General features: G+C 41.6%; 1 protein-coding gene across 1 annotated transcript in view; it reads left to right on the top strand.

Annotated features, from left to right (window-relative positions):
• qsox1 (quiescin Q6 sulfhydryl oxidase 1) overlaps nucleotides 1-22,972 on the top strand; it is a 28,246-nt gene extending 5,274 nt beyond the window's left edge. Inside the window, exons 7-13 of the mRNA XM_051376777.1 lie at nucleotides 3,003-3,137; nucleotides 3,232-3,361; nucleotides 10,014-10,136; nucleotides 12,373-12,511; nucleotides 13,803-13,979; nucleotides 19,967-20,128; nucleotides 20,965-22,972. Of these exons, the coding sequence (XP_051232737.1) occupies nucleotides 3,003-3,137; nucleotides 3,232-3,361; nucleotides 10,014-10,136; nucleotides 12,373-12,511; nucleotides 13,803-13,979; nucleotides 19,967-20,128; nucleotides 20,965-21,767 (1,669 nt within the window). The 3' untranslated portion in view covers nucleotides 21,768-22,972. The remainder of the gene's footprint in view (nucleotides 1-3,002; nucleotides 3,138-3,231; nucleotides 3,362-10,013; nucleotides 10,137-12,372; nucleotides 12,512-13,802; nucleotides 13,980-19,966; nucleotides 20,129-20,964) is intronic.
• The last annotated feature ends 767 nt before the right edge of the window (nucleotides 22,973-23,739 follow it).

Below are 23,739 nucleotides of genomic sequence, written 5' to 3'. Positions count from 1 at the left end.
GTTTGTTCCCAAAGTTCATGAAACCTGCTTGTACAAACGCTCCGGTTGGTTCCTGCTAAAGGATGTTGCGTGTTTATATTTCAGGCATTAGCTGTTACAACACTTGATACATGAAACAGTTGTTTTCTTTAGACACATTACAAGGATGGTTAGCATTAACGTTGTTTCTCAAACACATCTCTACTCACTAGCCCTTAACTATAGAGAGTAAAGTAACACAGGTGTGGGCGGGCAGTCTACATTAAGGGGGTGGGGTATAAAGTAGCAGGTAAACTGTGAGACACATTGCATTCTTTTAAACTGATGCTGTGTGTCTCTAATGAATTAACTGATTAAAATAAGTTTAGGACAAAGTGACACTTTCTTTTATTTAAATGCCCTACACACTCAGGATACACCCCAGTGTTTCCTCTATGTTGATTTTAGAGCGGCAGCCCGCCGCTGTTAAATTTCTGCCGCCACGGTATCAGAAATGGGGCAGACGCACAATGTAGTCACGGTTGCCTTTTAAATGATCCTGCCGACACAATGCACCCCCGTTGGCTGCCGCGACGGGTTCGGACGGGCCTGCCGCCACTGCTAAAAAAAAAACCTAGAGGAAACACTGCACCCACACAGGTATTTTCACACATTTGCCTCACAGGGCCTAGATCTGTCTGACCTGATCTTATTTGTTTTGTTGCAGTTTTCAGTTTTTTGAATGAAATGAATGGGGAGTAAATTTTCTATGTGGAGCTCTGTCCATTTTCCACCTGAGGAAAGGTAGAATATACATATATATATTATTGTGCACTTCCTTTACACGCTAGCTGGTTTGGGACGGGCCTTAAAATGACAAACCTACTATGTAAATATAAAAATGGTGGAGGTCAGATTGTGGTTAAGCCAAACTGTTATCGTAACGATGGTTAAACAGTAACAACCTACAGGATGTAACAATGCATTCAACTTCACTGACGCCCAGAATTGACAAAGTGTTCTGTTACTGTTCAGTGGGTGTTTTTCCATCAGCTTGGTCTGCAAACAAACCATAATGTAGCTTTAAAGGTCCAGTGTGTAACATTTAGGAGGATCTATTAGGAGAAATGAAATATAATATTTATAGGTATGTTTTCATTAGTGTACAATCAACTGAATAGTAGAAAGAATTGTTGTGTTTTTGTTACCTGAATGAGCTGTTTTATATCTACAGATGCTACAAGTTGCCTTCCATGGAGTCCGACATATTGAACAGCCATGTTTCTACAGTTGCCTAGAAGGGACAATACAAACGCTGGCTATAGATAGGGCCGTTCACGTTCTCATTTACACTTGGAAGGGGAGGGTGAAACGATGGAGGTGGGAGCTGCAACTTCACTGCTAGATGCCACTAAATCCTACACACTGGATCTTTTTAAGAAATAATATTTCTCCATTGTTATTGGGAACATTCAGAATAGAGATAGAGACATGCAGGAGGCAACAGTGATTGAGTGGGTGGATGTGTTTGGAAGGTGTGAAGCGAACATGAGCTTTTTTTTTGTATTTATCTCAATAGCATCTCAAACTTTTTACAGTAATTTCCATTTAGCCTGACCTGAAATTCACAAACACCAAGTTTATTTCCCTTTGGTTCCTATTGTTCCACACACGACAAGTTTGCTTGCTGCCTTCATCACATGCTCATTATCTGAACCCTATTCATGAGAATACTTTTAAACATCTGGCCTCTTAATGGGATCAGAGCATCAAAATCGCTCCCATTATTCACTATCATAAAGCAGCGCTGATCATTCCTCACCCTGCAAATTCATCTGCTGTTTCTGCCTCTTTGTTTGGCTGTTTCAATAACTTGGCATGCAAAGAGGACTCTTTTTAGTTGACAAATGCAAAAAGGAAATGATTTATTGCTGATTTATTTATTCACCTCCATCTCTCCCCCTTCCAACCCCCTCATCTCCATCACTGTACAGAGGGGAGGTTTTTTAATTTCTTGCATGAAAACAATGCCATTGCTTTTCTGGCTTCACCTGCCAAACAAGCCCCAGCCGCACACGGCGACAGATGGCCTCCCATCATCACTGAATGTCTGATTGATCCTGGGAGAGCAGAGTGTGCCTGTTTGTGTGTGCCTGTTTGTGTGTGTGTGTGTGTGTGTGTGTGTGTGTGTGAGAGAGAGAGAGAGAGAGAGCACGTGCGTGGGCGTCTCACATCCGTCATGCATGTAATGTGTGCTGGTCCCAGGTGAATGCATTCCCTCCCAGCCCACCCTGATGCCTGCCTGCCTGCCCGGCGGCCCTGGGGATCGCTGGATGAATGGCTCTCCCTCCACATCTGTACACTCCCACCAGACACGCAGGTGTAATTGAGTCCCGGGCTGGTGTGAGTGAGCGGGGGCCCAGAGTATCCATCCTCCTTATTACCATCCTGTTCCAGTTTTACGATGCTCTCTCTCTCTTTCTCTTGCTCTCCCTCTCTCTCTGTCCCTGACAAGGGGGGAAAGCAAATGAGAGGAGGATGGGAAGGGTGGAAGGAGAGAGAGAAAGAGAGAGAGAGTACATTAATGGCCGTGGTTCCGGTTGCAGGGTTATCACATATCGGCGATCTCTCTCTCAGTTCCACACTACTCTGGCACCATCTGCTCAGTATTTGAAATGCGTTCCCGTAAGTGTGTAAAATATATGGCCACAAAAAATACAGGTCATAAAACATTTTTTATGGCAATGGACTGCTGAAACAATAAGGCTGAAATTAAAAAAACGAGGTTCCTTGCAGGATTAGAGACTAACAAACTGGGCTAGATGTATTATGTGGCCAAAAGTGTGTGGACAGCCAAACTTTACACCAACGTATGATTGTTGAACATCTCATTTTAAAATGATGCGCTTTAATGTTCTGCTATAACAGCATCCACTCTTCTATGAAGGCTTTATACAAGATTTTGGGGTGTCCACATGCTTCCGTGCATATAGTTTATGTTGAGTGACCCAAGGGTCTGTCTCACCTGTCCTTCTCTCCCTCAGCAACGTTGAGGCTCGTACTTTCTTCTCTTACGCCCTCCAGAGGCTGCCGGGGGTGGTGCGGTCAGGGAAGCCTCCACCGGACTCCATAAACATCCACACCAACAACACAGAGGAGCCCTGGAGACCCTTCAACAAGTATGAACAACACATACTGCACAAGACTGTCCTTCTCTGCTCATTCTGATTATTTGTTGTCACGTGATGTTTGCGTGTGGTTGTGTGCCCGCAGGTCCAGGCTGTACATGGCAGACCTGGAGTCAACGCTGCACTACTCTCTGCGTGTGGAGCTGGCTGCTCATACTGTGATCAAAGGAGATGCGCTGATTTCTTTCAAGAAGTACATCTCTGTCCTGGCGAAGGTACAGATACCCGAGAGAGCACTGCATACATGTGTACAGTACACACAAAACATGTAAACCAAATTATATACATTGATTAGGGCTCATTATTTCCATGTGGAAATTGGATAACAAATTCAGTAACACAAATCCAGGTAAAATATGTGATATAAAAATAACACTTGCCATGCAAGCATGTTGCAGTTAATTCATTGTTTAGAAGGACTAAACATAATAAGCAGCTCTTACTCTTACTCTTACACTGTTTGAATTGATTTGTTTCTATAAGAAAAATCTGTTTGTCTCTCAGTGGAAATCGGTCTGAAAACAAAAATTATGAACCTTAAAGAGCATCCCTCTTCCATATTTTAAGCTCCAAGAGTATAATGAAGTCAACAGAAATGTGTAGTAACAGCAGGTCACCACTAGATGGAGAGTGAGACAGCAGAATGTTTGTTCACACTGTAGATTTGTGCTGTTGTTTTGGAGCATTTAGCTAAATATCTTCATAACATGTTTATTTTTATTCCTTTAGAATCCAATAAATAATTTTTTGCAATTGTACTTAATTTATTGTTTTGTCAAATGCACTTTTGTTTTTCACCACACACACTTACACACATTATTGAAAGCAGAAGTGGATGCCATTGACAAGAAAGAAAGCACAAATGCTCTCTTGGGTATTGTTGACCCTCTTGATGTTGGCTCTCAGGGGGATTGAAGCGTGGCTGCCAACCACTCGCCGCTCACAGGGTTTCCTAGCAAACCTCCCAGGGAGACTCCAACCACTATTCCTCCTCTCCTTTCTCCCCATGCAGCATTCATACTTTTAGTTTCACCCTGGTTTCTCTGCAAATACTTGTAAATGTGCCAGTCCGATGCAGTTAGCCAAAACAACCCAACACCCCTCTCATTTTGTATTTATGTAAAACTGTCCTTCTCTTCCTCTCTTGCTTTTCCATTTATTTTCTACCATCTTCCCTATTTCACTTTAAAGGATTAACATTTCTTTTTATATATTTGGTCACGTTACTTTGACTCATCAGCTTTTATTTACATCTAATACACAATTTAACCGCTTTCTTCCACCCTTATCTGTTACTTTCTCACATGCTCCCTCGTTCCCTCTTTTTCTCCTTCCTCTCTGAAGTGTGCCAGCCAAGCAAACATGTTGTGATGATGAGGCCTGACCTGCTAGCCCCGTCCCTATTGGCTACGCACCAGGCTGTCTCACTGCCCCAGTCTGCCACCAATCTCTCTGATTATATCTCACTCTCTAGGGAGGCGTTGTAGCAGGCAAGTGTGTATCGCGTGTGTGTGTGGGGGGGTATTGAGGCCTCCCATTAGCTCCAGTTTGTTTAGTCAATAGCGGCAGGTCCCAGTGGTATTTTAGCCTGTCCCCCTACCAGAATGGACCAGCCGCTCAGCAGGGCTTTGTGTAGCTGAGGAGGCCGTCATTGTTGCAGCTGACTGCGACTTGTGACAGTCCTTATTGTCGTTTGACTGAGCGATCTCTCTACAAAGAGGCTGAATCCTTTCAGTTAGTCAGCTTGTAAGCAACAGTTAATGTTTGATTTAGATTGTGAAACTAGAATTGAAGGAGACTTGGTATGATGGGAGAGTGGATGACACTTCTTGCTTCTTAGCCAGTTGGAGTACTTTGAGAAGCAAACATATTTAATGAGTACATTTTTTTTAGGTTAGAAGAATCCTTGACTTCTTTTCCACTGATGTTGTATTTCATCTATATTCAAATGACTGTTGATTGATAAAGAAATTGCCTCATTGTTAAACCATTCAGTCTTCCTGATTACTGACGCAATATGTAAAAATCTGACACCTGAACTCCCCGTTGAGTCATGTGATTAGATTAGAGTGAAAGTGACTCACGGTGTCCTGACCACAGTGTCATCACTTCACAGTGGTGACACATTTCCTCAATCATGACGCACTTTTTAATTTTTTTCCAAACAGAATGATTAGTGGAAAGTGTATTTGCATACACAAGGGCGTGTATTTGCATGGATGATAACAGGCTCACTATTATATATGTGTGTTGGGGCTGCAACTAATTACTATTTTCGAACGTTAGCTCAGTCAATTTGTTTGATTAACTGATTAATCATTTCGCCTATGAAATGTGAAAAATGCCCATCACAATTTCCTGGAATCCAACTAGACATCTTAAGATAGCTTTTTTGGCTGATTAACAGTCGAAAAAACCCAAAGATATTCAGTTAACTATGATGGAAGACAAGAGAAAAACTTACTTTTGAGAAGCTGGAACAATCCATGTTTGGTATTTTTGCTTGACCAACACTTAAATATTAAAATTGTTGCCAATAACTATTCTGTCAATCGACTAATCGTTGTGTACATCTTAAGGAGAGGCAAAGTCTCTCTGTGAATGAATATGTATTTGTCTCCTTCATATATTACTTTCATGTAAATCTCTCTTCTGTCCAAGAATTGTAATTCCATGAATTGTTTGTTTCTTTTCTATCCACAATCATCCCATCATTGCATCGCCTCATGCAAACATGTAAACATGGGAGTTGTTTTTTTTTTTTAAATTGATTTATTTATTTTGTGCACCCGGTCATAATGTTACTAGATTTACTGTCTTGTCAGGCTGAAGCCGGATTTATGAATCCTCTACATGTATATGAGGATTAAAAAAGTGGATCTTGGGAAGCATGAGAGCATTACAGCGAGGTTTTTAAGGATTACACCTCTATCCTGCTTTTCTTGAAAGAAGCCCTTCAGCCCAGAGGGGACAGAGGGGGTATAAAACAAAGAATTAAGAGGGGGCTTTTGTCTAAAGGGACACAGGGTTCTCCCTTCTTCCCAGAGCCCAGGACATAATGTTCACATACGCTTATATTGCCAAAGAATTGGTGTGTGTGTGCCTAAAAGGGGTGGTGTGTGTGTGTGTGTGTGTGTGTGTGTGTGTGTGTGTGTGTGTGTGTGTGTGTGTGTGTGTGTGTGTGTGTAAAGATGAGGCTGCTGTTTGCCCGATTTCCACTCTGGCACGTGTGTGCAGCACCCCTCCCACGCTTCCCCCGGGTGGATTGAAGTTAGATTATTATCAAGGGGCTTCACCCCTGTCTTCTAAACCAGGCCTGGTCTGGTCCGCCCTGTTGCAGCCAACAGATGCCTCCCTCTCGGGACCCTCACCACAAGGAGCTTGCGGTTTCTCAAGTGCTGCTGATACTAATCGGATCAGGGATGACATATTGCCGGGGTGAAGGGGATTGTCATGGTCCAACTGGGATGGGGGCAGGAGGGATACAGGGTTAGAGGAGGGGATGTGTGTTTGTGTGTCTTTTCTCAAGACGGAGAGAACAAATGTAAAGGCAGATATCTTGTGGAGATGATTAAAATTTAGAATGTTTATAGTTTGAACAAAATATGAATGAATGCAGTTGTTGATCAATGTACTCACAGTGCTGTTTCAGTCGTAAAATTACTAGTTTCTAATAGGGTTTAATTTGTTGTTCTTGAGCTTGTTGTTGATGCATCTTCTAAAACACGTCATAATCAACTACTAAACTCTTACATTGTTTCCAAGAGTGAGTATTTATGAATGAGATGCTTTAAGTACATGTTAAATTTAGAAAAAGGGTAGTGTTGATTTTGGTACAACCTTTTTAAGCTTATTTACTGTTGCATTTTTGGTTAAATTCTGTTAAATTTATCCCATGAAATTAAAACTGTCCCACTGTTGTCTGAGAAGAATCACTTGGTCCGTCATTCCTTCAGTACCTGTCACTGTTTTGGCACACAATTCATCAACATATCTGTGAAATATAATTGGCATATTGATTGACATTGTGCACCATCAATGATCAAGGCCAGGGAGTCTGAGAAAAAGAGAAATCAATATAAAATAAGACAAATGGTGATGACTCTGACTAATAAATATTCTTTGTACAAAAGTTGAACATGGTGACCATTTGACTTTTTAGGTGATCACCAGACCCATAGTGCTCATGAATAGTGTTGCTTTGGTGATGCTGAGTTAAGCCCATTAGTGGGAAACACCTGCGTTTTCTCTTCTGGTTAAATTCATATGGCTGTTTAATGAGCTTTTCTGACTGGTTGGCATCCCTAAACCTATTATATCACTTTCCCAGCAGTGAGCAGCACACATCAGAGGCCTTTGTCTGCTCTTTACAGCCCTCCTTTAGTGTGTGTGTGTGTGTGTGTGTGTGTGTGTGTGTGTGTGTGTGTGTGTGTGTGTGTGTGTGTGTGTGTGTGTGTGTGTGTGTGTGTGTGTGTGTGTGTGTGTGTGTGTGTGTGTGTGTGTAGGCTCATCACACACAAAAAGTAAAATCATAACAGGCATGCAACAACTTTAATGGCCCAGTACTAACCAATATTTTGAAATTCAGCTTTTTACACACAGCTTCATTCTGTATGCCAAGCTGATGAAAGGTGAAAGGTACTGCATGAGGAGTGCTCTGGTGCAGAGGGAAGGACACGGCATAGAGCAGGACTCTGTTAGCCTTGGACAAGGAGGTTTAAGGAAATCACTGGGGGTCTGGTTAAGTGGTCAGGGTGTAACACACAGATCCTGTTAGAGGGTGATGAATAGACGGCTGAGCCATGTACTGAAAGGCTTGTGTGTGTGCAGGTGTATTTAGTTGAACAAATGGTGGAGGCCAAATTAAAAAGAACCAGCAGTGCAAATCACAGGTCTGCATGTTGGATGACTCTAGCTCGCTCTGTCTTCTGCGTTCTCTGTTTTTCTTCTGTTCGTTCTCTCTCACATTCAATATAACTTTGTAGAGCTATTAAGTCCCTGTGCACATTGACAGTAACTATGATTCAAAAGTTGAAAAAGTGACGTTTTTACCTCATTCTATTATAAATAAAAAAGACTCAAAAATGTGTATAACCACAAAAAGCAACAATTATTATTTGTCATACGTGAAATAAATAATCAACCGATCAATCAATAATGAAAATAATAACAATTACTGTAGTTGCAGCCCTAAACGAAAGTTACCATGGAGGTAGTCTATTTGTCTGTTGTTTAAGTCTTGGAAAAAATTTGATCCTTTGCTGCGTCTCTTTCTGGGAAACAGGACTATTATCACAAACTGTTCCACAGAGAGGCTTACAGTAAGAATAGGAAGCACATTTAGCTGAAATTTATTTAAGCGCTTTCCTCTCTTTTACTGTCTGAACATTCAAGAAATCAGCTGTTTCTATTGTCAGTATTGTATGTGTGAAGACACGTTTGTCTGTGTCTGTCTTCGCTCTGTCATCACTGGTCTCAGACACCCATCAGTCGGATTTCCTCTTTCTCTTCACATATCTACCTGTGCTAGTTACAGTATCATGTTTCCTCTCAGTTTTGGTTGTTACCATGGTAGTTTAAAAAGATGTAAACACACAGCAGGAGAATGCACTGAGTAGACAGTGGCTAAGTGGTTGTTAGTGGCTTAGGAAATGGATCTTAATGAAGGCAGAGGCTTAAGATCGGCTGCTGGCACATTTAGTTTCTTTAAAGGTGCTGAGAAGGAAGGAAAAACACTCAAACTGCAACTTTTGTGCAGCATGTAGATTTTGTGCACAACATTGATGAGGCTATAAGGATGAGTTAGCCACTGATCATCTAGGCATTACATTTCCTCATAGTACATTGTCTGTATTTGTAGAACAAAAATGGTGAAGATGTTGATTTGAACAGTTTGTTTCAGGCAAAAGAGTGTGGAGTGGAAAAACAACATGGTCATAAAGCTTTTATAGATGGAAGATATATAAATAAAGACATTGGCACAATCTATATTTTAAAGCTATTATGTAATGGAAATTGTTCATTTGAATTTCCATGTGACGAATAAAACATACAACTTATGCCAAAGCTGTAAGACTAACTTGTTATATTCTATAAACTATACTTTATCAGTGAAGATTCATTCGTGAATTAATTATTCTGAAGGATTTTTTGGTTCCTTCTCAATAAACTGTACTTGCACTTAGAGCTAAAACAATTAGTTGACTAATCAAATTTATGAGTTGACAGATTTCTTCTCTAATGTAAATACGTGCTGTTTTTTCTAGTCTTCTATGATGGTAAATTGAATGGTCGAATAAAACAAGCAGTCTGTAGACTGACTGAATCACTTTGATTCCTTGGGAAATATGATGGACTTCTCTCCACTCAAAAATGTGTTTTTGTTCCTGCAGTTGGATGTTCAAGCTTCACTGTGCAAAATGATGTATATTTTTGACACTAAAAGGATGTTTTCACATTCATCTGCTGAAAGTGGAAAGTTTCTATGTGCTCATTGAAAATATGATTTTAAGGGGCGGGTGCTGACATAACAAATTATTTGGAGGTCATTCCTGGTCCAGTATGCAACTTAAATGTGATGTACAGTGAAGTAGGAGTGGAAGAGGAACGTGGAACAGTTAAAAACAGCTGCTTAGAGGATCTGAGAGGCCTGGAGCTGCAGAGAAGCTTTGAGATTTACAGGGGTGCCTGCGTGTTTATGGCTTTAAAAACAAATAAAAGAACCTTAAAATCCATCCTGTATTTGACAGGTAGCCATTGCAGGGATGCAAGTACTGGTGCAATGCTGTCTCTTTTTGTTCTAAGCAAAATATGTGTTATATATGTCTGAAGGGGGTCTTTAACACATATTTCTGTTTTGCTTTGCAGTACTTTCCAGGCCGTCCAGTGGTGATGAACCTTTTGAGGTCTGTAAACTCTCATCTTCAGAACCAGACTGGTGATGAGATCTCCTATGAGGAACTCAGAGAGATGCTGGATAACCCGGCACAGGTGAGTCAAGACAAAGCCGCACGGACCAATATCCAATAAGTTCTGACCTTGTGCATCAATTAACTTGGGGCTTCTTTTCGTTCTTCTTGTCGGTCAAGCCAACATTTAAATTATTTTTAGTTAACTTTTTTGCCTGTCTTCTATCTTTGGTATTCATTGGATTCAGAAGTGGTCTGTCCATTACATACTGCACTGATGAAGTACATGAATGCAAATTGAGAAAAAGAACAGACTTTTGTGAGTCTGAGCAGGCAGGCATCTAAAAGCAAAGAAAGGGAAATGAGAGGGAGACCAGACAGATAAGCAGCTGCAGGGAGAACAGAGGGCAGGGCATCACAAAATGCACCCAGACTGATGTGAGGACGTCTGTCTGGGAGTAGCCTCGTCGTTCCACTAAGATACCAAGGTCACTTGTCAGTATGGTCACTTAATCAGTTCAAAACCACCCCAGAGGTGCCAAAGTGATGCCTATTCTGTCAAAGAACTGTCAAAATGTGATCTTGAAAATCTAAATAAAAGCACACGGTATGAGTAGATGAAAAAGATATTTTATATATATATCCGGATATTTCAATATGTACTTTGTTCTTGTCTCAGTGCCAGCACATACAGCTGAGGATCTATGTGCTGTTGTCTTTGGAATGAAGCCTGCATGCCTCCAGTATACCGCCCCTCGCAAATTGAAAGAGTCACTTACTTACATCATTAGCTTTTAGCAGGCAAATCAATGGATCAATGAATCAATAGGAAGGTATGAATAGACTTCGCCTCAGAGGAAATGGACTGTGTACACACACACACACACACACACACAAAATCACTACTATTGACATGTGAGTAACCCTGTCAATCACGCCAGCAATGGCAATGCAGTACCACGAGAGAAACGACTTTATGTCAGAGAAAATATGTTATTGGATTTAACTGTGGCTCGTGGTTAGAGATCTGGATAGCTTCTGTTCATTAGTGGAGGGCTGAGCCATTAACCTGAGATTGACTTCTTATTGATCAAGAAAACTACGTAGAGCAGCTTTCATTGGGTTGAACAGGTTGGAGAAATTGGAGAGACTCTACTTTTTTGAGACTGTTAGTCTCATTTAAAGGATACAGCTTCTGTTGTTCTGTGTACTACTATATATCTTTGTCTACTATCATGCATTGTTTTGTTTGTTATAGTGAATTTCCTTTTCTAAATTGTATTTTACTTGCTGTTTTCATGCTTTAGTGCTTTTTATTAACTGTGAAGCACTTTGGAACTGATGTTTTGAAAAGCACTTGATAGATACATCTTACTTATACTTCTACATTTTTCTTTTTGTCAACAAATCCCATGGAAAGACCAAAACCATCAATGCATTATTTTGTACTGCCCTCAGTCTGTGGTACTTAGACCCCTAAAATGGGTCATGAATAAATATATTTTCACTTTGTTTGGGCATTGTAGTGTTTCTGCAAACATCATTCAAACATGATTAAATAATGCATTTATTTTTTGACTATTGTCAAGCACATATGGTTTGCAGTGATTCCCACCCAGGGCTTCTTGTACCCCAGGGGGTACTTCTGTAATTGCCAGGGGGTACATGTAAAAATGGTGGGTAGCTTAACTAATTTGAATAAAATGGAAATTATTTGATTCAATTCAATTCTATATATATATCCACATATTGAGACGGCTATAACACCTGAACACCATGTATGAGAGTATGTGAAAATTATTTGGCAGACAACCATACAGTTAGCTAAAAGTAAGTTGTAATAATAAGCTAAATGGATGAATGGTTGAAATGTCCAGGTTCTGCCACAGGTAGTATGAATGAAAACATGACCAAACCAAATATCCAACAAAAACAACAAATATCCATTTTATATTGTTAATAGGGGTAAATAAAATCCATCTTAAAATCTATTTAAATTTAAATTTAAAACACATTTGTGTTATGAACAACCACTTTTCTAGAGAGTTATTTATGTCAGCAAGAAGAAGAGAAGTAAAATGAGTGAAGTGAATTAAAACAGTAGTTTTTGGTCAGTAATGGAGACCAATAACACAATATCGGGCTATATCAGGCTTTGGTTACACAGACTTTGTTTTGGTCTTTTCATAGGATTTGTTGACTATAAGAAAAATATAGAATATCACCAGGTTTTATCCTTTAAGCTTTTTTCTTTGTTTCCTTTTTCCCATTTGTCTGTAACTGAAGTTTGTCTGTTTGTTTTTCTTCCTCTCTCTCAGTCTCCAGACACTGCTTTGCCCGAAGGACAGAGGTGGGTGGGCTGTCAGGGTTCAAAACCCTACCTAAGACGTTACCCTTGTGGGGTGTGGACCCTCTTCCATGTTCTCACTGTCCAGGCCAAGAACGCTGGAGGCACAGGTACATGTACATGTACACACACACACACACACACACACACACACACACACACACACACACACACACACACACACACACACACACACACTGTGTGGAGAGAGAGAGAGAGAGAGAGAGAGAGAGACTGAGTTTGTCTTGCTGTGAATGAAAAGAGCCATTGAAAGTACACAAAGACAGGGGTGGATTGAGGATGAGGGCTTTGTGAGGCTTTGTAAACAAATTAGCCCAGGAATGTTTGGTGGATTGCTTCTTTTTTTTTTCACACTGACCTGATTTAACATCACACAGAGAAAAGACTGAACACACACACACACACAGAAACACAAAAAAAACAACATATATCATTAGGAAGTTTTGACCAGAAGTCTTTGAGGTTTTTTGCCCTATGTTTTGTCATTTTGTCACAACTAAAATTGAGCCTAATTGTGACTGTGTGAAAAGGGATTATGTTAGATTAGCGGAATGTGAGTGGTTAATAAAACAGGCAGATGACCGGAGGCTCCACTCTTGGCAGGGACGTTAATCTCTCTTCAACACACACACAGACAGACACACACAGACACACACAGACACACACAGGTTAATCCTGAGGTTTACGGACCATCATGTGACCTGCAGATGGACTGGCCAAAAGGGGTGTCCATCTGGCCCCCAACAGACCACCAGTTTAATGGATGGATACACAAACATTGACCATAACATGAACCTCTATTCATTCATATACACATGCTGCATGGATTATTGAAGGTGTGAACACATTAGTAAAGGCCTAACATAAGCCCATCCTCGCTTTGATAAAGAGCGCGCACACACTCCCAGACACACTCCCACTGTCAGTACGGTTTATATGAAGGTCCTACTAAGCCCAGAACAAAAGCAAATATTCCAGGAAAATATGTTTGTGGACTGTTGAAGTCCTGAGACAACAGCCTGGTCACCATTCACACAGAGGGTTAACTGTATTTAATCTCCAGATTGGGTTATCCCATTCCCATAGATTATTCATCTCAATATGGGGTTAACCCAGCTCTCTGTGACTCCTGGCCCACATTACCGTGGGAATCCAGGAAGCTGTGGACCCTCACTGCCATTAGCAAGCTTTCAGGCTAGGGTACATTTTAATGTATGAAGACAACCAGCTTTTCAAGGCCTGGTGATTGTGCTTTACATAGGAGGTAAAGACTCATTGTTGAGAGGAGGTCAAAGTTGGTGTTCGAAGTGATCTTAGGATGGAGTTTGTGATATTGTTTTAATTGTGAGCATTAACTGACCTCATGTCATTCCCCTCCAGATCCCAAGGAAGTGCTGACTGCGATGAGAAACTATGTCCACAACTTCTTTGGCTGCAGACCGTGTGCTGAGCACTTTGAGAACATGGCAAGGGAGAGTCTGGTGGAGGTGAGCTCGTTGTCGTCAGCGGTCCTGTGGCTTTGGTCCAGACACAATCGGGTCAACAACAGACTGGCAGGTAGGAGTCTGCACGATCATGTGTGGGTAGTTTGCAGAATTTCTTTGGTGCAAACTAAAAGGTGATTCTCGCTTCTGTTATTTCAATTACAGCTGTGGTACGTGTTCTTAAAATTACAGTACAGCAGCTGTTATAGCACGTTAGCTTCCATAGTGTCACTTATTTCTGAATGAAAAGAACTGTGTGAGCAGGGTAAATAAAATCATTCAGATGTTACTGGATCGTTCCAAAGTGGGGGTGGTTTATTGAATATGAAGCAATACAGAGCTGTCAGCCTGAATCCACACCTCCCTGACCCGTGTTGTTGGGTCAGAAAGAGTCAAATAGAGGAAAAGTTAAAGAACAACCAGATTCTCTTGAAATTTAAAGTTTATGCGGAGTGTCGTTCAAAAACACACCTGTGACCCATAATATCACGCTGATAGCTATTATGACCCACAAGCTCATACACAACAGCGTAGTGGCTTTACATGATGTGCCAGGTTAGTTTGATGCCCCAAATCACATTTGATTATGTATATTTATGTATACACTCCAGAGTTCAAGAATTCAAGTCAACAAAAATATTTCATTGTGAAAAGGAAAGAGGAAATTTCACATAACCTCAAATCTCTTTTCTTTGCACATACCAAAAGAAAACTACTACTCAACACTGGATTAGAACTCTTTAATTTCACTGTGTCTTTAAAGTGCAGAAAGCATTTCCCACAAACCCTTGGCCCTAATAAAGGATAACACATGATAGAATGATAATAACAACAAACATGCATTCAAATGTTAACTAATCAAGTTGAATGTATTGTAAAACCCAGATAACCAATTCAGCAGACTTACAGTTCCAATTTTCTGTATGTTTTGAAATTAGTGTGTAGTATAGATAGATGAGAAGTAGAGCTGGAACGATAAACAGAAAATTAATCTGGAACTATTTTGATAATCAATTAATAATTTCAATCATTCAAGCAAAAACACCAAAGTGGTTTCAGCTTCTTAAATATGAGGATTTGCTGGTTTTCTGTATTTTATATCTTTGAAAATGTAATATCTATTGAGTTGGTTCCTGGGAAATTATAATGAACATTTTTCACTATTCTTTAAAATGTATTAGACAAAACAACTAAATTGATTATAACCGAGAAGATAACAATACAAAATAATAGCTGTAGCCCTAATGCAAAGGTTGAGCGGATGTTTATTTTCTAGACTGGACACTATAACAGGAGATACAGTATATGATGAAAATCAACATTGTGAAGCTGATTGTAAATCCATGTTACACACTAGTGTGCTAAGCCATCCCTGTCCCTCTCACTTTTTCCATTACATCCTTACCTCTTTCCACACTTGTCTTTTCCCTGTCTAGCCATATACTCCTTAGGATCTCAATGTAAGGTATGGGGAAGATTTTCAGTTTCCTCTAATGGTCAGTTAGTCTTTGTAATACGACTGAGAGGGTGAGGGGAGGAGGAAGGATGGATCCTCAGATCAGACACCAGCTGTCACCCCGTCTTAGTCCTCCAAGTATCATCTGCTTCTGCCTCACCCATTTTCTCCTGACCCCCCTCTGACATCTTCCATCCTTCTCACACCCTTACTTTGAGTCTCTCCCACAAGCCCCCCCTCCACTATTGCCTCACCAGTCATCAACCACTTTTTGTTCATATCTTGCACCTCATAGGCCTTTACCCCAAACTCCATTTGTATTGCAAGGAATTTCTATTCAGGTCATCCATTTCAACTCTGCATAGTTACCCAATTATTAATGTTTAGTAGTCCATCCACACAAATGACAATCTTCAGAATGTGCTTTTTAGTTTCTCCTGTAATCCTCCATTGCAATGTTTCAGTCTTTTCTTTCTCTGTTTATAACTGCACAAACTCTTATCTCTTTTTTGACCGTGCTGCGTCAGCATATTACACTTCTGCACATCAGTCTCAAGAGTATTAAACAGCTCCTAAGAGTCCCTCCTCCCTTGTCTGTGTTCATATGATTTTATTAGGCATGGGGCTGTCATTAACAGCCCACTTTGTTAAATCACTAGCTTTTGTTTGTGTTGACTGCCCCCTCTTCTATCCCAGGGACAGCTTGTGTCCCGAACAGCAGGGGCCAGAAGGACACCCGTCCCTGCGTGTGTCTGCTCCCCAGACGCTTAAACACTATTCAACCCGCCACCTCCATCCATCCATCTTCCCTCTCTTCCTCTATTCCTCTAGCAGTCTTTCTCTCCTTCCACTCACCATCCCCGGGGACTCATATCCTGCGCTTGACAAGTAATAGCACAGCATCCTCGCAGGATGGATCCCCCAGGAACCAGCCCTCTTTGCCCCCACACACACACACCCAAACACACACAATTCCCAAGGTATTGTGCGACAGCAGGTGGCAAACACCATGACACAAGCCACACACGCTCACCCCCTCTTTTTCTCCCCCTCCCTAACGCACTCACACACACACACAGCCCTTCCAAGCATGGGTCAAGTTGTGGCGTGTGGCAGGGGGAGTTAGCCGTGGCGGAGGGTGAGTCGGGGTCCACAGGGGATAAGTCGGGTGAATCAGAAGTAGAGAGAGGGAGGAGTGGAGGGTTTGGCTGTGTTTGTAGCAATGAGCGGCAGCGTCTCCCTGAGGAGAGCACACTCCATCCCTCCATCCACTCAACCCCTCCTCTCCCCTTTGCCTAAAGTGGAGCTCTTTAGCAAGGCCTCCCCGCCCCTCCTTTCAGGAGCAGCCATGCATGAAAGAGCAGCTATTTGTAAAGCGGCCGAACAATTAATTTAGCTGGCAACAAAGAGGCCCCAGGGCCCTCGGCCTCCTTGCAGTAGCAGAATTAAGACTGGTGGCAGCTCAGTCCTGTTGCTGCTTGTCAACAGGCTGAGACTGATTCACATTTCTACAGACAAAACAGCTGCTGCAGCAGCCTGGTTGCATGCATGTAGCACTGCTCACAGGGTTTGGGCATTTCTTCATTAACAGTGCTGATAATATTATCATGATATCGCAGAGTATCGCAGATATCGCAAGTGTTTTTATGATAATGATTTTCTTGAAGAAAAAACAGAAATAAGGAACCTCTTTTTTTCACTTTTAAAAGATAATTTAAATGTATTATGAAAACAACTGACCAATTAGTATTTAATAGATTGTCTAATCTGGTTGTTAAGGCCTCACATCAGTACTCTCCTCGTTCCAGCAGCAGTGTTACTTTTGCTGTTAGCCACACATTTTGCTTCCTGTACATGACATACATACATCAGTGTACATGTATAATTTTTATTGATCATTATGTATAGTAGGTATTTATTGTGTTACGTTACGTTGTAACGTTGAATAAGCTAAAGTAAACTAAAGCCAGTTTGCTGTATTTGACAGGTTTCGATTACATGGAAATGTGTGCTCCAGACACATTTGAGTCAGCATCAGTAAAAGTATTTAGCTTTAATACCCAGCTAAAGTCCTGGTTTAGGTTTTGTCTCGATTATTTAAATGAGCCTAAAATGTCTGACATCATCCGCACTCCCCAGCAGCCATGATGGCTCAGTATGCCATGCGGTGTAGGTGATCCTCACTTACAGAATTAGTGCTGAGGAAGCTAGTTTGACGCGCTGAACAATACATATTTATACCTGATGAATATGTATGTGCGGTGGCGATGACATCTCTGTGACAGGCCATTGTGGCAATCTCAATATGGCTGGTATGGCTAAAGTCACCCTGGCCGCAAACATGGCAAGCTGATTAGAATAAGGAAAGAGATCTGAGGCATCGTGTGTGTGTGTGTGTGTGTGTGTGTGTGTGTGTGTGTGTGTGTGTGTGTGTGTGTGTGTGTGTGTGTGTGTGTGTGTGTGTGTGTGTGTGTGTGTGTGTGTGTGTGTGTGTGTGTGCACTCACCTGCTGAAATGTATAAAAGCCCCCACACACACCCACAGGCTGCAGCCCATCCCAGGACACAGTAAAATTGATGTATCCTTTATGTAAAGTACTGTATGCAGAGTACATACACACATGCATATGACTGAGATTAATCTTGAGCACGGAGAGGAGGAGGAGGAGGAGGAGGGAGTGGGGACGGAGGTGGTGGAGGATGTAAATTGACAGTGCTGTAAAGTGACAGACCTGCTGCTGCTTTTCCCCTCTTTTCACACACACTCGCACTCACACACGCACTCACACACAATGGCCTGTTGGTGACAACAAGCAATTTATTACTAGATGATGTCCTGTGTGAGTGTGCTTGTGGGCATTTGTGCAGAGCGTGTCTGTTGTATATGCGTCTGTGTATTTCTGTGTGTATATGTCCATTTGTCTGCCAGTCTGTTTGCATGGATTCAGTGGTGTGTGTGTGTGTGTGTGTGTGTGTGTGTGTGTGTGTGTGTGTGTGTGTGTGTGTGTGTGTGTGTGTGTGTGTGTGTGTGTGTGTGTGTGTGTGTGTGTGTGTGTGTGTGTGTGTGTGTGTGTGTGTGAGTGTGTGTGAGTGTCTGATATGAGGGGCGTTAGTGGGCAGCGGCTACACAAAAGAAAACACGTTAAAGGAGAAAGTTTCTAATTCATTAGAGGGGCAGCTCCCCTCTGAGGTCTCTGGTGCTCTCATGTTCAATTTGAAGATTGGACTTTGCTTTCAAAGGGGGTGTGAAGGGACAAGACAGGTGCTCCAGAGCACAGAGGTCTGCTGCCTAAAAACAGGGAGTGTGTGTGTGTGTGTGTGTGTGTGTGTGTGTGTGTGTGTGTGTGTGTGTGTGTGTGTGTGTGTGTGTGTGTGTGTGTGTGTGTGTGTGTGTGTGTCTAAGTGTGTAAGTGTGTAAGTGTGGGGAAGCTGTCCACTTTGGCCACATCTATTATCTCACCACCCCTCCCACTGGGACATCCCAGAAGCCCATTGATCATTGTTAGACCCTGTCATACACACACACACACACACACACACACACACACACACACACACACAGAGAGAGACACACACACACAAATATCAATCCCTAGATTACATGCACACAAACACAGACAGATGATTTACATATACACACTTAAACACATACATACACATATGCATATAGGCACTTAGTTTTTACGAGCACTGTGACAAGATCAAATGGGTTCAACACAGATTGCATCCAGTCCTCAAAGCACTTACATTCTCAAGTCAATGCACCAACAAGGAGAATAAAAGAAACAACAATGGATGAAGCAGCTGACTGGGTGCTTTATGTTGTGTGATTCCTGTATGGGGCAATTAATCTGGATCATGCTACTGACCTTGTTTATCTACTATAAGTTAGGTGAGGTACTTATTAGTTTATTACGGTGAGAAAGACTTTGACAAAGCTGTTGTGGTGAAAGAAATAGGCCACGTTCGTTAAAAAAAATTTCTTTAAAAGAGTATCAGCAACTGATGTACTAAAGTATCACAAGTAGAAGTACTTTATAAATTGCTTACAGGTAAAAGGCTATTTATTTATATTCAGATATTACCTGTAAGCAGCATTTTAATGTTGTAGTGAGTGACTCGCCACAACTGGCTGTATATAGTACTACTATTTATACAGTATACAGTGCCTTTAGGCAGTTTACTGTATAGCAATGCATATTATCTGAGTTAATCATATGATTAACATTCTGCAAAGTAACTCAGTGACTTTATCTGTCAATAAATATAGTGGAGTAGAAAGTGGAAGAAACATCTTCCTCAAAGGAGTAGTGTCAGTAAGTAATGACACTGTATAATTGTATTTAGGTAGTTGCTTTTTCACTCTACAAAGCTGTTCACTCTACATTTCTACATTTCTACATTATTCAAAAAGCAGATTTAAAGAAAAATGCACTAATGTCATTAGGTTTAATTCTGTGGCCTCCAAAATGCAGGATTTTCAGGGTTAGGGTTAGCTACTCTTTTATGGTCACAATTTATCCTTTTCTCCCTGTATTGCTGTGTGCCTGATGTTCCCCCAGTAATAAAGTGATCAGGACTCTACTTCTGCATTAACCTCTGCAGGTGCTCTGAGTGAAGACCCCAGCTTCCCAAAGATCCAGTGGCCTTCACCAGAAATGTGTCCAGCCTGCCATACAGTGAGGGAGAACGGGGAGCACAGGTGGAACGATGAGCAGGTTCTCTCCTTCCTCATGTCCTACTTCTCGTCCAAAAGTATCCTCACAGGTACAACATTTATTTTCAGAAGAACTGTTATATCATAAATTCAAGGATTTTACCAACCTGCAGAAATATATTTCTTCCTTCCTCCTGTCTGTGTTAAAAGTCTCTTACTTTTTGAACCTGTTTTTATTGAGCAGCTTGCTTCACATGCAGATGCTCTGTCTAACAATCATCATAGGAAAGGATGTGTGTTAAGTGAAAAGCATCAGAACAGCAATGACAACAAATTAAAAAGGAGAATAAAAGGGAACCTAGTCCCACTCTGTTAGTCTAACCCACCAAAATTCCTTATATTCTTGTCTTTCCCTCATTTGTATGATACTGTAAAATGTTAGTGTGTAAAATTATAACCTTTACCTTTAATCTCATGCTGCAACACACTTGAATATGAATTGAATATAACATTCATAGGTATGTTTTCATCAGTTTGCAATCACCTAAAAATAAGAATTGTTATATTTTTGTTACCTTTGAATGAGCTGTTTATATCTACAGACACTGCGGGTTCGCCTTCCATGGAGTCTGCCATGTTGAACCACAGTGTTTCTACAATAGCCCAGAAGGGACAAACCAAACAGGGGCTCATGATAGGGGTGTTTCTCACACGTTTTGCGGCCACCGTAGTTTCTTATTCGCACTCGGAAGGGGAAAGGGAGAGTGAAGCGAGGGAGTTGTGATCTGCAACTATGCTGCTAGATGCCACTAAATCCTACACACTGGACCTTTAATTGGGTTTGACAAGTTCTATCAAACTTAAAGTTTTAATTTTTTAAAATCATATAAAATCTTGTTAAATAATGAAGAAATAATGTTCTTGTGTCTTTCTTTTCCCCTGTCAGACTACCTCGACGATGAAAGCCAGGTCCTGGCAAAACAGAGGGAAAAACATGAGAAGCAGCAAGCTTTGGAAGCTCAGAAATGTTTAGAGAGGAAAGCCAGGGAGGCCTTGGACTCCATGACAAATCCATCACAACCCACTGTGCAAGAAGAGGAGGAGGAGGAGGAAGAGGGGCTGCAGGATGAAGCAGTGGCAGATGAAGAGGAGGAAGGTGGGGAGGGAGCAGCAGCAGCAAATGAGATGGACGGTAATAAATCCGAGCCGACCCCCTGGTCCAAACCTGAATTGGAGGTGGGTAGAGGCCGGCGGCAGGCCCACGGGAGGCCGAGCATTGTGGGGATGAGGATGCGAGAGCCGCAGGAGGACATCGTGGATCTCGACTCATTTGTCAACCAGCACTACAAGGCCAAAGCGCTGCGGGTGGCTGCCTCCAGCCGGATCAAACGACGCACCCTGCAGAGGAAAGAGGAGCAGGAGCCCGGGCCTGTGTTTGGGCTCGGCATGGAGCTGGACGCAGGGCTCGGGATGGTGGGCTTGCAGCCTATAGAAGCAGACTTTGAGCTGGACGTGGGGCAGCAGAGAAAGCGACTGCAGAAGCGAGACCTGACAGGCCAGTACTTTGTTGAGGAGGCCGAGTTGAGCCACAGAGGACGCTGGATGTCTGTGCTGAGCATTGGATTCTCCAGATTGGACATCAGCTTATGTGTCATTCTTTATTTCCTGTCCTCCATGTGTCTTCTGGCCATGTACCTTTTCTTCAAAAACCGCCTCAGGCTACGTCGAGCTAAAGTAGCCCTGCCCTGAACCAAAGTGCATTCAAATTTCCCCTGAGTTAGCAATGATTAACATTCATTAGGTTCATGTAGGCTAGTGTTGGGGTTAGTGTAAGGGGATGTGTCAAGATTAGTGCAATCTTAGGTGGTCCACTTAACTGTTACCTACAGCCAAAGTAGGCGACAGCGTGTTTTACCCTAAATGGTTGTTATGTCTAACTGGAGGAGGAGAAGGGAAAATTAGCATATTGCCTTCAAAATCTTTGAAAATCGGGTCAGTTATTCAACCTTACAATTAATCGGGCCTCCAGAGCTTTTCAGGCATCACCTCAACTGTGGAGAATCTGTGCATATAGATTTATATTTCCATAAGTGGGTTTCTGTTTGGGGCTTGTGCCTGATAATCGTGTGCTTTTGATTTTGTTTGACCACTTATGAAGGATGAAATTAAACCCAGTGAGATGAATGAGGATTTTTTTTATTTGTATGAAGACTAATTTTTTTTTTTTTACTAAGCGATTTTTGTTCTTTGTGATTTCTTTTTTTTTAATATATATCTCACAGTAGGGTGAAGACTGTAGGAGGTCTTTTACGTCCCTCTGTACTATGACCAAATAAATTTCAGTCCCAATTTTTTGATATTTAGTAAAAACTATTTGAATCATTTGAATTTAATACTCAAATACTTGATTGTTCTCTTGTTTACATTAATTCCAATAAATTAGAGATTAATTGTTTTTCCCTCCAATCAATCTCTGAGAGTTTTGTGTTTATCAAGTTTTACATTTCTGCGTTTCATTTAAAAATCAGATGGTAATCCCAGTCCCTAAGAGCTTTGTAGGTTTTTACAGTTTGTCGAAGTTGCATCATGTTGCATCATGTTGTTGAATACTGTGACTGGACGAGCAGGTCCACTCTAACTTTCACCAGAGGAGAGCAGATCAGCCCTTTGTTCTTCAGCTCCTTTACTTACTGTACGTTACACTGAGCGTTATTATGTCACGTCTTTGAATATTACATCACACTGCTGAGTCCACATAACAGCTACTCTGGTTGTTTATGAAGTGTTGTGGAGCGACGCATATGTTCACACTGGACAAGGTTTTAGAATAAGCAGGATTTGTTTTTGGCTTGTGTCCACGATGTAAAGCTTCGGCTGGTCATCTCAAAAACACTGTTTTTTTCTGTTTGCTTCTTTGCTTCTGTCTGAATCAATAAAATTATTTTTGATAAGGACTCATTGCTTTTTCAGTACTCTGTTCTGTCACTGAAACCTTTCATTTGTTGAGGTAGTCTGTCTAATTAAAGCCCCATTAATCATACGTTATTATTTATCATATAACATGAATTTACAAAGAAGGGGTGAACCTTGTTGTCTCCTGTGCTGTCTCAGAAGTCAAAATATGTTCAGAGAACATCCCAGATGTTATTCATTACAAGTTTGGCAAAAACAAGTGTTTGTTTTTTTGTTTTGACCAAGACTACCAGGACATGAGGCAAGGAGGACCAGGGGTGTTGCATGTAGAAATGGTGGGTTAAAGCATCCAAGGTTGAAGGAAAAAGCCTGTTGCCATCTGCTGTGCAGCGCAAGCTAAATCCTAACAATTTCATTGGGATTATAGCAAGTGAGTAATCCAGCTTTCCTTTAGGACTAGAGGGGAGAGATTACCCTTGAGGATTAGCTCCCTGCAGATAATAAACTTTATTAAAACGCAATCGGCTTTCGTGGGGCTTCTTCCCTCACACACTTGGAGGTGTGCTCCAAGGGGGGGCTGGCCGCGGCAGACCCTCAGGGAGGATAACATGGGTGAGGTGGATGAAAGAGGGAGCAGTGTGTGGGAGGGATAAATGGACGGATGGAGGACGAGGGTTTGATGTCGTCCGGATTACAACAAGCCCATCTGAAGGACAGCCGATGCTTGATCTTGAGCTTTGTGTTTCCTGGAACGCTTGCTTGAATTCCCTTGACTCCTGCCCCTTACCTTCACCCCCAACCCAACCTG

The sequence above is a fragment of the Dicentrarchus labrax genome, unplaced genomic scaffold (assembly GCF_905237075.1).
Source record: "Dicentrarchus labrax unplaced genomic scaffold, dlabrax2021, whole genome shotgun sequence".
Classification (NCBI taxonomy): domain Eukaryota; kingdom Metazoa; phylum Chordata; class Actinopteri; family Moronidae; genus Dicentrarchus; species Dicentrarchus labrax.
Note: the sequence above shows the minus strand (reverse complement) of the source record. Positions and strands in the feature narration are given on the sequence as shown.